General features: G+C 39.9%; 1 protein-coding gene across 2 annotated transcripts; it reads right to left on the bottom strand.

Moving 5' to 3' along the window:
- Nucleotides 1-1,020: 1,020 nt before the first annotated feature.
- appl1 (adaptor protein, phosphotyrosine interaction, PH domain and leucine zipper containing 1) lies at nucleotides 1,021-18,072 on the bottom strand. 2 transcript variants are annotated; one of them, XM_067586370.1, is made up of 22 exons: nucleotides 17,869-18,072; nucleotides 14,690-14,788; nucleotides 14,468-14,527; nucleotides 13,397-13,468; nucleotides 13,064-13,151; nucleotides 12,466-12,507; nucleotides 11,040-11,098; nucleotides 10,083-10,229; nucleotides 9,295-9,377; nucleotides 8,498-8,659; nucleotides 7,706-7,894; nucleotides 7,534-7,576; nucleotides 7,394-7,450; nucleotides 6,505-6,596; nucleotides 6,176-6,355; nucleotides 5,392-5,441; nucleotides 5,049-5,223; nucleotides 4,862-4,898; nucleotides 4,604-4,744; nucleotides 4,460-4,510; nucleotides 4,242-4,331; nucleotides 1,021-3,954 (listed from the first exon to the last, which is right to left on the bottom strand). In XM_067586370.1, exons 1-22 carry the CDS (start codon nucleotides 17,920-17,922, stop codon nucleotides 3,802-3,804), a joined length of 2,124 nt encoding a protein of 707 aa, XP_067442471.1. In that variant the 5' UTR covers nucleotides 17,923-18,072; the 3' UTR covers nucleotides 1,021-3,801. The 2 variants fall into 2 exon arrangements, with proteins under 2 accessions (XP_067442471.1, XP_067442472.1); XM_067586371.1 differs by having other exon boundaries at nucleotides 5,392-5,444; nucleotides 17,869-18,058.
- Between the last annotated feature and the right edge of the window lie 461 nt (nucleotides 18,073-18,533).

Below are 18,533 nucleotides of genomic sequence, written 5' to 3' on the forward strand. Positions count from 1 at the left end.
TTAGTTTTTTTTACAATAAAATATCTTTGTAACACAGAAACACAAGATCACAGTTATTTATACTTTCAGACATTTTGTTGCTATGGATAATCGATTGTATTTCTTTGAAATTATGGTTGTTTTTTTTTAAACATGTACTAGATAAGGCTTTATGAAAATGTAAAATCTATATTTCTAAAATGCTTAATTTTTTTCACATTTATTTTTTAATAAAGTTGTTACAACTGCCAGTTTGTTTTATTTTAATACAGACTACAATTATGTGATTTTGTTTTAAATACTCAAAAAAAAATGTAAAGAGTTTGGTTTGTGTTCTGCTGAAGGAATTTGGACTTAAGCACCAATTCTTAATAATCAGTTCAAAGGAATTACATCATTTTAATGATCATATTACAGCAACTTCAGCAAACTAATTAGAAATTTAATTTGATAGTATAGCTAGATATAGTTAGCTTGAAGTAAGACTTCAGTTGAAATAGCCAAAAGTAATGAATAGATGGTGAAATAGTTGGCTAATATGGTGTGAATAGATATCTAAAGTCATGGCAACTGAACTCTTCTCATGGATAAATTAAGATAGATAGCTTAAAATAACAGATTAACAGTTTAAAAAGTTAATTAGCTTGAAGTAATCGAACAGTTGATCTAGCTTGTTAAAAAAATTGTATTAATGTGGAATAATGGTGGAAATATTAAGATAAAGGTCATAGATGAACAGTTGTAATAGCTCAAAGTAATGGGTTAATAGTGATTTAAAGGTTAAATGGTTTAAACCACAGGGCAGTAACTGGAGCTGTTACTGGCCAGCTGTTGCTGAACCAGCACACATATTGATGACATTACATCTAAATGTGTCTTATTACTTTTTGGATTGTGTTGTTATAAGTCTTTTTAGCGATTTAAACTACTTTTTTTCCAATTATGTGTTTTAAATTTACATTTGCAAGACGTTTCTGAAAGCTCTCATAACTCATGGAGGTTCGTTGGATCTGACAACACCAGCAGACTGACTCAGGCGGGTGGAGTTAGTGCTTTATTTATCACCGAAAAGCCTTTTTTTTTATTATTATTATTTATGACACTGGAACATCAATCACTTAAACATATTTACAGTTCAACATTATCAATCCTGTCGTGCTTTTCTGCGTCAGTAAAGTGCAGCTCCATCAACACGAGTCCTTCACCGGGTTACAGCAAGAAAAAACATCCTCCCAAAACAAAACGACAGAAAAATAAAATCATCTTCAGTAATTTCTGATTTAGATACCGAGAAATGCCTTCACCGCGCTGATTCCCCGACAGCCGACTGAAGAGGTTTTGTCTGTTGTTAGGAGGCTTTGACCTCTGATATTTTGTCATCCCTACATTTAAATGTCTAAAATCTTGGAACTGAAGCTTATTCTGTTGTTTTTCTACAGATAATCACTCTGGATAAAGGCAGATTAATGGATAAAAACTGTGAAAAACATAAAAAGGCCCCAAACAATGACCAAGAGATAAATATATGTAAAAAGAAGAAGAGGAACACTCTGATGTGCTGGCATTTGGCGGAAAATGTGAACAGCTTCCTTTTTTTTTTTTTATTAAACTTATTATTTAACGGTAAACGTGAGGAGATTGTCAATTTCTGACTTTTCACAACATCAGACCAGCGTTTCAACAAAGCTAAAATGGACAAAGAAATGCAAGCGAAGCATCTTTGGCTTCCTTTTGAGGCCTAAAATCTTCAAACTGTTGGAGCAGAGCTGAGCTGTATGAGATTCTGGTTAATGAGCATTACTTTCATGCAACTATTCGTTTTCTAAGAGGCAGAAGCCAAAGTTGCAGACATCTCATTTTAGAGTAAAAGCCTTCAAAAAAAAATTTTTTTTTAAATCACATTTTCACTCTGTCTTGGTCTGCTGCTGTGTTTTCTTTGACCGTCACATTTCTCTGTGGCAGCCATGTTGGCGCTGGTCCTGACAACATGCTAATAACACACTGCGTACAAACGGCATGACGTGATTTAGGACGCAAGATATTTTATGTTTTTCTAGAATTACCTCAACAAATACAGAAATATGGAATATGAGGAACTGTGAAACGAGTTAATGTTGGCACTGGAGGTCATTGAAGACGTCATTTTACAGTCGGGTTCGTGTTCTTGTTAGATTAAAGAGGAGTTGGGGACAAATTATTTGCACTGTGGCTAAAGTAGAGCTGACCTTTGACCCCAGATGAGCAGAATTTGACCCATACTGACCTCCTGAGTTTGCAGTGTTTCATTCAACTTCATTTCAACTGCTATGATAACAGAAACATCTGGTGCTGGTCAATATTTTTTAAGTTTTCAATACTAGTTTTTGCAGTAATTTCTGCCAAATATCTCTGTTTCTGAGGCATAACGTACTCAGGTAGCGCTGATTTAATGATTTCCTGGTCAATGAGTCAAGAATTCTGGTAAAAACTGGGCTGAATTTAGTGGAAAAGTTATTTTTGCTTGTTGTTTCAACAGCATTTTTATGACTACATCTCACTGTGAAGCAGATCATAACTACACATTGAAATATAGTCACTGAAATGGTGTTGACACAACAAATTATGTTTCTTAACCTTCACCGAGCAGCTTTTTCTGCCTAAATTTAACCGTAGAGTTATCAGATCTCATCACAAGGAGCTGATAAATAACATCCTGCTGCTAATATGAGTCATTTTGGCAACTAAACGTCTGAAAAACTTTATTTTCTCAACCAAATTCGCCCAAATTTTTACCCCAGACAGCTGGACAGTCTTTTGACCTGCAAGTCACCAAATCAATGTTGACTGTATGAAGTTTCAGATCTGAATGTGGTTTCTCTTGACTGACAGACATTTAAGACTTGCTTGAGTCGAGTAAATCACAACAAACATGATGCTGCTGTTGTGACGTGGCGATGCAAGACTCATACACTAAAAGTCATGATGTTCACTGTGATTTTTTAAAATTTAAACCAATGACTGGTGAGGAGAAAGGAAAGAAAAAAAAAATCTGAAATACTGTAAGATGCTTTAAAAATGGTCAGCTGATGAACACATCATAACAGGAAGGATTTTAAAATCTCCCTTTCTTCTCTTTTTGTGTTACGACATCATATCTCACACGTTTTAACAACAACACTGATAGAGAAAACAGCTGAGGTGTCATGTTGCCCTTCAAGATCTCGTAGTGGTCAGAGAGAAACCGTCGCCTCCTGCCCTCAAGTGACCTTGAGCATCGGCAGCGGGAGGCGGGGCTTAGTGGCTGACCCTAAATTCTTGGACCAATGAAAGAACATAAGAGAGGGGATGTGACACCGTCTGAATATGACTTCTGTGTCTTCTTACGTGTCTCCTTCAGATCCAGGTTCATTACTCCTCACATGATGTTTTGCTTTATATCCTCTGTAATTGCTGTTAGCTCTTTTTATAAAATAAAACAAAAAAAACAAAAAAAAACTTGCAGGTTAATCTATATTTGCGTCAGTTTCTGGATATAGCCAGTATAAAAAGCAGCGTTTTTACACACAGAGTAAAACACGAGTCCATGACGACACGTTTCCATGCCTACCCTCCTCCTCCTCCTCCTCCTCCTCCTCCTCCTCCTCTTATAGCGAGGCTGCGTTTTGTTTATCCTCCGTTTTTTTTTTTTTTTAAGAGTCCAGCAGCAGGGGAACACATGTTTTTCAGCTCCAAGCAGCCCGGGTGGGCGGGTGGTGCTTCCCCTCCTCTGATTCCTGAGCTGTTGCTTTAACAGTACCAGCTGGGACTTGCCTGGGTGGGAAAACATGCATCCTCTGCGTATCGTTAGGCTTCAGACTCGCCCTTCTTCTTCCCTTCCTCCCCAGCATCGCTGTCCTCTGATTGGCTGTTACTGAGCACTAGGAACTGTCCGTCAGAGGCTGGAGGGTTAGCAGGACGACTCGAGGCGGCGATCAAACGGCTCTGCTCCTCTAGATCCTGCGAGTCAAAACGAGGAAAAATACAAAACTGAAATTAGATATCAAAAGCGTTGCGCTCTAACAAAAAGAAAGCGCCGTGCTCTAATTATATAATATAATTATAGATTATTTACTAATTTTGTTGCAGCCTTAAATGTGACATCAGGACACATCAAGAAATGTAGGTTTCTTGAAAATAGACTGAATCAGGGGTTCAAAATTCACCTAATGTATCTGTTAGTTAAGTAAACAACTATGTTTAAGTGTGTGTAAAGTGTGGGGTTAGGATTAAAGGTCAAAGGTCACCTTCTCTATCTGTTTCTGCTTGCTGAGTTCCTCTTGCTGTTTCTCTTTGGCCTTGTCCTGCTCCTTCCTCTTCTCCACTGCTTTACGGTCCTACACAACAAAATCAACAATAAGACAACAAAAATAATTAACCTCCACAACAACATCACAAAAATGCGAGGGAGTTAGCTTTAGCATTAGCTCCAGCATTACAGTAAGAAGCTTCAGATCAGTCTCACCATCTCAGAGTGGAAGGCTATCTGCTTGGCCAGTCCGATACTGTCACAGATCTGAAACACGTGAAGAAGACGGACGAGTTAGACGGATAAAAGATAAAACAGAGGAGTAGACAGCGAGACAAACAGATGAGCAGACAAGACAACCTTCTCTCCATCGTTGTTGGACTCAAAGATGTAGCAGACGGCTCGGCTGTCGGACCGCCCGCTCACCGAGTGCAGAACAAAACCGAACAGCCTCTTGTTGTCCTGATGGGACGAGCACTGAACCACGCTGGAGAGAGGGAACTACAGCGGGAGAGAGGTGGAGAACAGAGCCGGATGAAAGAGATGATCAGAACATAACCAATAAGAAACCTTTATGAGACTTAAACCATTTAACCAGAGAGACAGAGGTCGTCCTACCCTGAGTCGAGTGACTTGTGTCTGAGGATCAATGAGCCTGAAAAACAAAAAGCAAATCATTAGTATCAACAGACAAAATATGCTGCCAAAATGATCAAGATTGAAATGTTCTCACAAAGATAGACATACAAATACACACGCACACACACACACACACACACACACACACACACACAGTGGTTCATACTTGAGGCAGTCGCAGGTGACCAGCAGGTGAGACTCGGTCATCCTGAAGATGTTGTGGATGGCTCTGGCTGCCAGGATCTGCCTCATGGTCTCAGAGATGACGTCCGCTGACTCGGTAGTCCTGACCTCCATGGAGCCCAGGAAGCGAACGATGAAGAGCTGGTGGAGGATCGAGTCTGGACAGCGGACACAGAAAAAAAAGTATTTGTCAAATTATGTTTTCAAGTGTGGAGTTGCTAATGGAGGGAAAACACTGTTTCATGCTCTCTGTTGTTATTTTAATAATAATACTGAATAAAGTATTAATAACATGAGGAAAACAAGACTAGACAAACAGACGGTACCTTCGTTGTCTTCTGATGTGCTGTCTCCTGACTCTCCGAATGGATTACTCCTTCTGACACACACACACATACACACACACACACACACACATACACACAAAGCAAGCACACAACGAACATCAGTGTTTTTTTGTTTTAAATACACACACAAATATATATATATATATAACTTTAGTGTGTGTTGCTGTTTTACATGTAAATGTACAAATTTGAAAAAGCAAAATAAAATATTAAAAAACTAAAAACAAACATCGGCTGCTACATTAACTAGACAGGACAGAAGCTTTCTCCTTCACATAAAGACTGAAACTCTCCCGCCCTCAGACTTGCAAAAATTATGGATACTTTGATCGATTAGGTGCTGCCAATATTGATCACAAATAACTTGATTGGTCAGCAGCTTACATCAGGGCTACTTGTTTGATAAGAAAATAGTTCTTATGAAAAGTGTTACAGAAAAAGAAAGCAAAAGAGTTACAGGGACACAGGGAGAGAAATGTTGATGTTGTTTAAGTTTTAAATGTATATTTCTGTATATAAATAGTAAATGTAAAATGTAAAGATTTTGAGCACCAAATCTCAGAGACCAATATCTCAAAACCTCAGCATATAAAACATAAAACATCTCCATAGATACCACTAAGGGCAAAAAAAAGAAAATTTATAATTTGAGTGAACTGACCCTTTAATATTTTAAAAACTCTGAGACTAAGAGCAGAAACAGAACTATGATGGCTTAACTGGGATTGCACCAGAGCTCAACAACACACACACACACACGTACCTGCCGGACTGTGCTGCCGTCTTGTTCTGTCCTGAGTTCTCCTCGCTGACGGGGGAGATTATGTCAAACTGGATGGGTGTATCCGGGGCAACCAGCGCATCCAATGAGAGCACGGAAAGGGCAGGCGACGGCTCGGAGCCCACAGAGCTTATACTGCTCGCTCGGCCCGCACGCCCTTTACTGGAATAGAGAGAGAGAGAGACAGATATGTATGATCTTACTGATGGAGGTCTGACTCAACTGATAGATTATGAGGTTGTCAATGACTCCTTCCAGCTGCGTAGTCATGTTAGCCAGATACACACACACACATACACACACAGTCCTACCTGCTGGGTCTCATGCTCTCGTGTCTCTGTTGGAAGGATGGCGATGGTGTCACAGCTTCAATAGCTGATTGGTTCACTCTGGCTGCCAGCTCCTGCCAATAGGAACACAGCGCTATCAGCATCAACCAATTGGTGTCAATATGTCGATTATTGTCCAAAACCAAAGGCATTAATCTGCTGCTAATGTGGAGCCCTCTGTTGCATGTTGTTCCCCGTGTCTTTCTCTCTCTGCTCATTTCCTCTCAGCTCTACTGTCAACACTCTAATTAAAGGCAAAAAATGTCCAAAAATATGTTAAAAAAAAGCTGCTATCCATTTTATGTTTCCTAGCAACAAAGACATTGTGTCTTGTAATTTCCTGTCTATGATGGAAGTGTGAATGTGAACTCATTTTATAAATTGACATCATGTTTGTGACAAACCTTGCACCTGAATTTAAGCAAATATTTGATCAGATTTACAAGTTATTTTGTAAATGTATTTAGGACAGCCATAGCTGGAAGAAAATGACTCTCTTCCGTGACAGTTATACACACATTAACCACTGTTAGCGGTCGTAGCAGCGCTAATTAGATCAGTTCTCCTGCACAGTGTCAGGATCAGCTAGTCATGTTGTTGTAGTTAATAGTTTTGGTGGCTAATCGATCTAAGGTGGATGTGGTAGTGCCAGGCCATGTGACCTCATCATAAATGTGGCGGTGAGTGTTTTCTCTGACTGGAGGCAACAGTCATCAACGGGTACAACACCAAGCAGGATCAGTGGACAAATCAGAGGTGCGGGTGGTGATTCAGAGGTCTCGAACGAGGCTAGACTACACCTAAAAATAGCTGCCAAAAATTCCCACTATGACTTATAGAATTAATTTAATGAGAAAGGTGAGACACAGACCTCTGCGTTCTCACTCAGGTAGATCCTCTTGGAGATGTTGTTGATGGTGGAGATCCACTGGTGGAGGAAGAAGCAGAGAGACACGGTGAGGAAACAACAGAACAGGTAACATGATAAACAAAACAAAAAAAACATCTTACCTCCTCGCAGTCCTTCCTGCTCTCTGCCTGTAGCGTCACAACTCTGACAGAACACAAAATGAGAAAAGAGGACTGAGTTTAATCTCCAAACTCAAATGAGTTTTAGAAGCAGAGTTGATACTCTACTATAAATCACCAGCATTTGAAAATAGTTATAGTTTTCCCCTCTCACTTCTTGCCGTCGAAGGAAGTGACCTGGAAGCAGAAGCGGCGGTCGTCACTGTCCACCGCCATGACGGAGGAGTTGTCGAGGTCTGTGACCAGCCCGCCCGCCACCTCACCCCGGCCCTGCTGCATCAGGTTGCCTCCCTGAGTGAAGAAGTACTGACGTTCCCAGGATGATGACACCAGGCCCGTCTTACTGAGAGACAGACAGACGGACATAAGAACCGCTTAAAGTCTGGAAAAATGACATAAAACTTACTAAGACACAGCTGGTAGAGCTGCACAGTGTGGAGGAAACACTCATACTCATTAAAGGGGACTTGGGTATTACAATTTTGTCCATCGTTTCTATCAGTAATAACACTGCATTCACCAAGTTAATAGCTGAGATCTGGGAACACTTTGACATCACTAAGGAGTCTGACGAGTGAAGACACACAAGCAGTCAGACAATCAGACAGGTTTTGGTAACCTGGTGAGTACAATGTTATTATTTACAATAGAAATGATGCACAAAACTACAAAAATACAATCTAAACTGTAATAAATTGGATTTATCCTCTAAAGCCCCTACATGTTGGATCTTTGGCACCCCCCAGTGGTAAAAAGACATTATGACAGACGATAGTAGTAGTAGTATTAATAGTAATAGTGGTAGTAGTAGTAGTAGAAAAACAAAACTTATGACATCAGAATCATTTCAGTGGTGGTATGATTACATAACAACTCTACACAAAGGCGCTTTATTGTGAACATTGAATAAAAGTATTGTGTGTGTGTGTGTGTGTGTGTGTCTTACTTGCGAATGTGCAGGTAGCCCTGCTTCCTGGTCAGGTTGCGGCAGACAGGTGAGTGGGCGGGGTCAGGGTCACATGGTGCGTACAGCGGGTCACATGACATCTCCATCTGCTGGATGGTCTGCTGCATCTGTCCGACCTCCTCCTCCATCTCCCGACGCACACTGTACACACACACACACACACACACACACACACACACACACACACACACACACACACACACACACACACAAGTTCAGTCTCTTCATGCTTCCATTTCCGATTTCTTCAAAACTACAAAATCTTTACTTTAAGTGGGTTTATAAGTTTTATAAACTGACTTAAAGTACATAAAAACATGAGACCTTGAGTCTACTGTCGGTAATGTAACCTCAGACATTTTAAGACTTTTCAAGGAATTGCAGACACCCTGAGCAGATACATTCATGCTCCAGAACCTCTGAGCGGCAGGCAGGTGCTTCATCATCTGAGGTGTGAACTCTTCCTCTTTCAGTTGCAAATTTAACTTGAGGGAAACTTCTTCTTCTCTATCACATGTTAAAGTGCAGCAGCTTGAAGGAAATACACCCATCTGATCTTCCATCAGTGCTCAGGGAAATTTTTGTCAATGTGAGGTTAAGTTGTTCATCGATGCTAGTAGCTTTATTTTTAAATTACTTACAAGGATTTCTTCTTGATTCATTTTCATATCACCTCTCCTGGAGGTTCCACAGCGCACCATCACCAAACCTCATTAACTTTGCTGAAATTTCTGAGTAAAAATCATTAACATGCGTGAGTGTGTGCAGGTTCTTACTTCTGGACGCTGGTTCCTATGGTTCCCAGGAAGTCCTCCCACTGCTGGGTGAGATTTTCTGATCCCAGCTTAAAAAAACTGATCTGCACAAAACACACAGATAAAGAACATCAGCAGGTTTGTGTCTGTTACTTTCTCAACTCTAAACCAGAAAAACTCAGATTCAAAAGGTTTCAATCTGACGTTCACTGCCTGCTTCACAATTCTGTCTGTTAAAATTTAAAAGATTTTACAGGTGGATTTTACTAGTCGCGGTTAGTGCTACTCAGCTGTGAAAATGTTTTATGTTGTCTTCTGTGGCTCTGAGGGAGCTTTAAAAAAAATGACCCACTGATGATGTCATAGTGATGTCATCAGGATTGTCTTGACTTGGTTTTGGAGACGAAATCCTGTGATTTAAACTGGAGGTTTAATTTACTGTCACATTAGTGAATCGTCAAATTTGAGAAGCTAGAACCAGAGCATGATTGGCTTTAGATTCCTTGATTATCAAAATAGTTTGCGGATTGATGTTCTTTTGACCGACTAATCAATTAATCGACTAATTGTAGCAGCTCTATAAAAATTATAACATTTATATCATTATATTAAAAATGAAGGGGGCTCAAAGGCAACTGTATAAAGGTGCCTTTGAGACCTCATGATTTAGGTCATTAGGTCGGTCTGTTGGGTTTTGAAGGTCGTATGGTCTGACTGAAATTCCTCTAGTGTGCAGGATGTGTGTATGTGTGTGTGTGTGTGTGTGTGTGTTTGTGTGTGTGTGTGTGTGTGTGTGTGTGTGTGTGTACCTGGGCCTGCATGTAGCCCAGCAGCGGCTCCAGCAGAGCAGTCTTCTTCTTGTACTGTAGTGTGTTCAGTGAGCAGAAGTAGTGCATCATGGTCTGGTGCTGTTTCTTGCGGGAGGTGTAGACGTCCTCCACCGCCTCCGCCCGCATCTGCAACACACCAGACTTTACTGGTATTTCAGTAAGTATCACAATAACTACTGACATATATCAAGTTTTTATATGTTGGTACATGGCTACTGCTGAATATTTTCTAAATCAAGCCATTAGGGAAATGATTTCCTTCCTGACAAGCAGCTGTTGGTTTTAGGTTATTTCTGCACATAAAAAAAAAGATTTGAAACTAGCTGCAGATAGAGTGCAGAGATTTGAAAATAGTCCCAAATCGCAGCTGCATTAACGCCCAACAATCAGCTGACCGATGGCTCACACTGTTATGGATAATCTCCAGTATCTCCAGTGAGTTTTAACCCTCTGCAAGTTCAACACTGGATGATAAGACAGCAAAGTGTTATTTTAAAGGGTCTATATTTTCCAAACAATTTCAAAGGAAGTTTGTTGGGAAGAACACTGTAATTATAGAAAAGATGGCGGCCATGTTCAATTGGTACAATCAACTAATTAATTCCAATTAATTGTTTGTAACCTTTTACAGGTCAGCTGCAGATGCAAAAAGTAAAAAATGTCAACAGGCAAGCATACAATTCAACATATATGGAGAATAAATTTTCTAATAATTAAATGTAATTCCTCTAGAAATCAACAACTGCTTCTAAACTCAACACACAAACTAAACTAAACTGTCTCAGAGCTCTTTATCTTCCCTGTAATTAGCATGAAATTACTCAGTTGTTCCAAGGAAATAATTTAGAAATTACAGTCCTGTAAAATAAAACATTTCAAGTTTATTATAAAATTAGTACTGAATTATGAAGTACTGAATTATGTGTTTTTGGTCACCTTGTCGTTGTCCCTCTTCTTGGACAGGCGGCTGTATCTGTTAATGGCCGTGTCATGATCTGCAGGCAGAAACAGCCAAACAGGAAGGCAACAATTTTTGGTAATGTTACATAATAACACAGGAAAAGATAGAAAAATAAAGCAGTAATTTAAAAGATAAAAAACGAAATACCAGTAACCAAGAAAAACAAGGTGAAAATGGACTTTAAGAGTAACTAAATATCATCATGAGTCTTTTGGGAGAAAAGTGATTTCCTCTAAATGTGCCAACAATCTGGAGCCAAACCGACATGCAGAGAGATCTGCACATCTCGTTCTTTCAGACGAACTGTTACTTAACTTTGTGTTGCTGCAACTCAACTGTGACAGAGTCTGTGTTAGAGATAGTGACTATACAGCAAATCCACTTCTCATCTTCAGTCAGATCAGGACAGATGTCGTCCACAAACACCGAATAAACTCACTGCTGCTGCCTCTGAGATTAAAACTCCACTGAAACATTTCGGTCGACGGTCTCAAAACATCAGAAACACATCCTGTGTGTTTGCATATTTGCATAATAACATATAAACGTTATTAGGTGCAATTTTAATAATCCATTAATTGTTTTAAGCAAATTATGAACATAAATTATAACTTTTATGGGTCCAAACCACTTCCCATGTGAGGATTTGAAGATTTGTTGTTTTATTTGACTGAAACTGACTGATCCTATGCCCCGCCCCTTTCACCTTTATGCTCCAATCACAGCTGAGAAAGAACGACAACTTTCCTATAGCTGTACAAACCTCAACAGATGAGCAAGATATTGAAGTTGGGCTGCAACAAGCAATTATTCTAATTATTGATTAATGTGCTGCTTAATCGATTACTCGTTTGCAACCCAAAATGTCTTCTTTCGTCCTGACCAACAGTCCACAACATGTCTCACATGGCACGAATTTTGGACTATTGCCTAATCTGATACAGTCACTATCTCAAAAGACTAAATTGTTTAGTCTGAAAAAAATTGCATCAACTGCCCTGAAAATCCTCATTAGACATTAAGACAAGATGCTACTTTGTTTAAATATCTCGTTTTACTTTAAATGACTCCTGACACCTGAGCTGCAAAGAGACATTAGATGGATGTTATTTGAATATGTGCACTGAAGCCTCAAGTCCTGTTGTAAGATTGATACATTTACTTCTGGTACCTGAGATGGATGTAAGACAATCATTGTACTAAAAACGTAACTCTACCCAGCAGTTGAGAAGCAATATTAACATAGTAAGGTAGTTAAGGACAGTTGGGACTAAAGAGCAGCCAACTGGAAGATCACTCCTTGTGTCTCTGGACTCTTGTTGTTATTTGTCCTTTGATAAAAATAATAAACACATTGATACTGAGAATGAATTGCAGCGCTGAGTAACAGTGTTTACTTACCATCGCTGGCTATTTGGAAGACTTCCTTCAGAGTGAGGATCTCTGCAGAGAGACAGAGACAAAAATCATTTTGTTGTTTCTGTTTATGTGGACGCCCTTGTCCACAAAGTTTTGTATACTTTTCGTCTGGAACTTAGAGGACCTCATTTGGGCCTCTTCCAAAGAGAAAACTTATTGCTATGGTAAACAATAATATTTCAGACAATACATGCAGTGTGCTTTGAGCTTTGTCGTAACAAAGGAATGCTGTGTGGGACTTGAGTGTGACCCAAGTCTTATCGCCTAACATCAGTGTTGGACTTCACTAATGCTCTTGTGGCTGAATGGGATCAAATCCCTGCAGGTTCCAAAACCTGGTTAAAGTCTTCCCAGAGGAGTCGAGGCTGTTACAGCAGCAGATTAATGCCGGTGGTTTTCGAATGACATCTTCAAATATCACATATGGCTGTAACATTCAGGTGTCCACATACTTTTAGCAATGTAATGTGATTTGGCAACATCAGATGTTTGTCAGTGTGGTAGGGTTGCATTAGTGCATGTGTGTGTGTGTGTGTGTGTGTGTGTGTGTGTGTGTGTGTGTGTGTGTGTGTGTTCCTACCCTTCAGGTCTCTCTCTTTAAACTGAGTGATAGGAAACATCATGGCATCTGCAAGCTGGGTGGACAAGACAGCATGACAGGAACTCAACTAGAAAGAAGCCAAAGAGAGAGATTAAAAAATATGGAGTGTAAGTTAAGGAATATACAAACTGTCAATCAGCTGAATAACCTCAGTTTGGCCACAGAAGAAGAACAGTGTTTCTAAATCTCCTTCTAACAGATATAAATAGTAAATCGCTCATGCTGTCATATCATGTCAGGTAAAACCTGCCTGTGTGGCACGTACAGAGGGATCAAACAAACCTGCTGTGGCGTATTTGTATTCTGACTCACCTCGTCAATGACCTTAGCAAACTGCTGTAGGGTGGAGCTCATCACCTCATCATCACCCCCTAGAGGAAAACGCTGCAGACAACAACAACAACAGCAAAATTGATTCCTGGGAGAAAGATATGTCGCTGCCACAGCAAATAAGCGTGTTACACACCGTATAAAAGTTTGTGAATTCCTGGCAGTTTTCAAGATACTTTGTCAGAGAGAAAAGTGTTGACATAAGGTTGTTTCGAGAGGAAAGGTCACCATAATGATTACAAAGCTGTAAACATATCTTTTTTTGGATCAAAGTGTCGGCCGACTATGCACATGTGTGTATACGTAGCTGTGTATGTATATGTATATATGTGTGTAGATTTAGTTTATTTAAGAGATGGATCCTCCTCTTGTTGTTGCTTATTTTTTATTTATTTATTCTCTAAAGTGTGTGTTTTGTGTCTGGTTGGCATATATGTACCACTTTTGTTTATATGTGTTCTTTAAAAGAAATAATTAGAAAGTTAGAAATAAAAAGCAAATAAAAACAAAAATTCCAACCTTTTCTAACTGGAAAAATCTTAAAATGTAACAGTGTGACACATAACTAGAGGCGTAGACCAGTATGGAGTAATAAGGCTGACAGCTGGTGTGATAAAGATGGTAGCTAGTGATAAAAGGCTAGTGTTATAATGTTGTGGCTTATGTTGCAAGGCTGTGGTTAGTGAAGAGTTGGTCAATAATACTCAGATACAGGATTTTACTACTCTAGAAAGTTATTATGGCAGCAACTATTTTATCTTTTGGATCAGCGATTGCGAGGTAAATGGTAGAAATGCATGTATGTGATTGGGCATTTTTTCATGAATGGATTTATCTCGGTCTGAATGCCGCCTAAGGCTAAAGGCTACCATAATAAAGCTGTGTCATCAGTGTGTCATAAGGCTGATGGACAGAGTTAAAGGGTTACAGCTCATGTTATAAAGGTTGTGGTTAATGTTAAATGGCCAGTGGGTAGTATGATAAAGGTAATGTCAAGCGTTATAGTGTTTTGGCTGGTGTCAAAGGGTCGGTGGCTAGTATGAACTGGCCTACCTGTTTGTCGTACTCTTTCAGCAGTCTGGAGGTCAGATGTGTTGCAGCACTAAGCTCATTCTGGAAAAGAAAGCAGCACACGGCAGTGAGCAGCTGGAGACAAATTATTATCCAACCAACATCCACTTCCTAAAGTACTGTATGTTCTGACCATATCTGTTATCCTGTTGGCACTACACCTGTCAATCGTGCATGTGTGTGTGTGTGTGTTTGTGTGTGTACCTGTGCATCATAAATCCTCTGCATGGCCTGATAGAGCTGTGAACAGTAGTTGGAGATGGCTGCAGTGTCCTCCTCAAACACTCCCAGCAGAGAGCGAGTCTACATAAAAAAAAAAAAACAGAATGAAACTGGTAAAAATGCAGTCAGTGTTAATCATTTTAACAATCCATAACACCTCAGCAAGTTAACTGCCAAAATACCAGACTCACATCTATCTATGTAAATCCACATCTGCTTCCTCTCCACACAGTACAGTTCAGTTGTCAAGGTGTGTCTTCACTGCATGCCTTCAGCTTGCCAGCAAGCTGCTCTGTTATTGTCATTCTAAACTCACTAAAACAATACGATTTTGGATTTTTGTGTATATCTGAAGGCTGGTTTGATGTATATGTTTAAAAGTTTATCTGAAGCTAATATGATGCTTCAGCCGTCCAAATGAGTCAAATCAAGTAGATATATTTCTTTCTTTTTATTGTCTTTTTAGTGCCAAAGTTCCTCTTTTTGTTGCTACACTTCAATCGCAGCTCAACGGGGAAACACTGTCTGAGGAAACACAAAGAGGCTATTTAATGCCGTCTAATGTCTGTGGCAGATATCCACTTGATATGACTAACGCAGACTGCTGAAGCCTCATATAAGCTTCAGATAAACTTTTAAATACATTTTTGCACAAAATTGTGACTGTGTGGATTTTGTCCCCCATCACTTACAATGAAAGCACATTTGAAGGGGATCTTTTAAGAGCCAGTATGAATAATAATAATTTATTTAGTATAGCACCTTTCACTGAAATAAAATTCACAAAGTGCTTCACAAGAATAAAAGTTTAAAAAAAAAAGAGGCATAAAACATACAAACAAAAACACAGGCAACAGGTTACCCCAAAAGAAACACACAAAAGAACAATCACTAGACATCTTAAGGTGACACAAAGGCCAATTTGAAAAGATGGGCGCTCTGTTGCTTTTTAAAAGCTTCTACAGAGACTGCAGACCGTATGTCTAAAGTAAGAGAGTTCAATAGTATAAGAGCCACTACGTCAAAGGCCTGATCACCTTTTGTTTTCAGTTGAGAGCGATAGACAGCCAGTAGGCCCTGGTCAGAAGACCTAAGTGACAGCTGTGATATGGAGCATTTGTAGAGGGTTCAGAGATGACTTGCTGAGGCAGGTGAAAAGGAAATTACAATAGTCCAGCTGGGATGATATGAAAGCGTGAATAATCATCTCCAGCTCAGGTTGTAATACAACAGACCTGAGTTTATCGATATTTCTAAATTGGAAAAAACATGTACGGGTCAATGATTTGCTGATCAAAATGCATAGCCTGATCAAATAACACACCGAAATTTAGACTGAACAGCTGAGGAAAGGGACCCAATACTCTGAGCAACCTTGGGAGCTATACTGTCAGAAGCTATGATAAAAACCTCCGTCTTGTCTGTATCAAGCTGTAAAAAGTTGTTAGACACCCTGTCCTTTATGGCAGTCAGACAGTGGTGCAACACAGACATTTTGTCATTATCAGGCTTAAAAGAGACATAGAGCTGAATATCGTCAGCTTACAGGATATCTAAATTTGCTAATAACATGACCTAAGGGAAGCATATATATAGCAAATAAAATAAGACCCACAACGGAACCTTGAGAGACACCATAGTAGAGAGCAGCAGTTTCAGACGTGTAAGGACCAAATGACACAGAAAAACTGGAGGAATGATTACAGCATCTTTCAGTGTTTATATGGCTGTTGTTTTAAGACAGACTTGAACATTTTTTAACCTATCCTTTAATGGCATCACAAAGCTGCCTCACTTTAAATGGGATAGATCACCATGGTGACCTACGCTGCAGGTTCAGTTCAGAGGATAAGATGAAAATGTGTCAACAGCCGGACTACTGACCAATCAGATCGCTGGACAAAGTATTTTCTTCATGCTTCTTTTTAGCAGAGACTAGTCAGATGACTAGTCTGATTGCAGCCACTTTGAACTGCTTTTAAATCACATTCTTGTTGTTTAATTACATTCTATATATACACACACTTCACCTCACTGTAAATCACATTTTGCAGCAATGACAAACTTTCCCTACATGTATCTCAGTTTCATCTTGTGTCAAATGAAATGCTCCACTGGTTCTGATGATGTTGCTTCTACTTTAGAAGTTCACCTCACAGCTGGACAGAGAAGTCAAGAATTAACTGAGCCTGTTGATAACCAGCTTTGATAGCAGTTATCCAGGCAGTGCTGGAAGAAGTATTCAGATCCTTTACTTAAGTAAAAGTACCAATACAGCAATGTAAAAATACTCCATTACAAGTAAAAGTCCTGTATGAAAAATCCCCTTCTAGTACATAAGTATATCAGCTTGATGTGGTTAAAGTATTGCGGTAAAAGTAGTGGTTTGGTCCCTCTGACTGATATATTATTATATATGACATCATTAGATTATTAATACTGAAGCATCAGTGTGTAAGCAGCATGTTATTGTTGTAGCTGCTGGAGGTGGAGCTAGTTTGAACTATTATAGTTTGATAGTTTTACAGTTAGATAGTTTAGTCATGTGAATTGAAAAATAATTGAATTTTTTTAACGGATTACTGCTGAAACATCACCGATTGGGTTGTGTTTCAATGTCAATCCATCTGAAGCAGTGCAGCAGCAGCTTTCTGCACTACGTGACTTTGGCATCTGACAACAACAGAGAGCAGCAGGATGACACTGCTGCCTGATCACTGGAAGGAGGGGAAACAGCCGAGTGGCTAAGGAAGTAGCCAGTCTTGCCAACTATTCATTTAACGGGATCATTTAATGTGCAAACTGACAGTGAATGTTGTGCCTCCCGTTGACATGTTGACTTCGCATCTCCGCCAGCTGATCGGTATAGCCGTCACATTTTCGATGCCGATGCACAGCTGATGTATCCCGTTCAATCAGTCGGTTAACTGGGCCGTTAGCGGTCAGCCTGCTGCTTGAACTTCATCTCCTCTATTTATTGATGAACACTGAACCTACACAGACAGTTGGCCTCACTGTTTGTTCATTAAAACTGCCCCTATAAAGACAGTTAGCCTCGCTGTTTGTCGATGAACACTGATCCTACAAAGGCAGTTAGCCTCCCTGTTCAAGCGGGTAACGTTAGCATGCTAGCTGGAGCTTCCAGGGAAGAGGACCGTTACCTGTGGGCTGTCCTCCAGCGTCTCCTCTATCGGCAGCTTCTCTATCCCGGGCATTGCTGCGGCTGGCGCGGCGGCGATCGGTGCCAATCGACGGAGAAAAACGCTCAGCGACTCTGTGCGACAACTCCCTCTCAAGATTTCCTGGCTACACGGATCCAAAACACCCCAAAACAGATCCTCCCAGCTCCGCAGGTCCCGCCCCGCCGTGGATTGTGATTGGATGGAAGAAAGATTCCATTAATTCGATTGGTTGGTTGTTTAAAGGGAAAATGCGCCATTTTGGCTCTGACCAGGATCGCCCTTTTACTGTATCCGTGTACAACTCTGAGCCATAATGGCGACCGTTTTCCTCAGTTTGTGAGAAACATCGCCTGTATTCATGGTATTTATTGATAAATTTGGGAATGCCATTTGGTTTATAGCCTTTCTACGTTTCTGATAAGCGGGACTACCTGTTAAAGGTATTTTTGTGGAGTGTTTTGTGAGTCTACATCAGAGTGGTAGGCAAACTGCAGTCTGTGGACCAAATCCGGCCCTGCAGAAAAAAATACGTAGTCCCCTGATGAAAGTTTTGACTTTCATAGTTTACATCAAGACTTTTACATAATTTTTCACAAATCTACTGAAGATAACAAAATAAACACAAATCTCCTGTAAATCTCAAT

Source organism: Thunnus thynnus, chromosome 4, assembly GCF_963924715.1.
Source record: "Thunnus thynnus chromosome 4, fThuThy2.1, whole genome shotgun sequence".
Taxonomy (NCBI): Eukaryota; Metazoa; Chordata; class Actinopteri; order Scombriformes; family Scombridae; genus Thunnus; species Thunnus thynnus.

What these genes read in the sequence shown, in the direction of transcription:
- appl1 (XM_067586371.1), bottom strand. Translation starts at nt 17,922, where the DNA reads ATGCCCGGGATAGAGAAGCTGCCGATAGAGGAGACGCTGGAGGACAGC. An exon ending in CTTCCAAATAGCCAGCGATG is followed by an intron (nt 11,099 to 12,465) that starts GTAAGTAAACAC and finishes TTCTGCCTGCAG; the next exon opens with ATCATGACACGGCCATTAAC. An exon ending in CACATCAGAAGACAACGAAG is followed by an intron (nt 5,224 to 5,391) that starts GTACCGTCTGTT and finishes TCCGCTGTCCAG; the next exon opens with ACTCGATCCTCCACCAGCTC.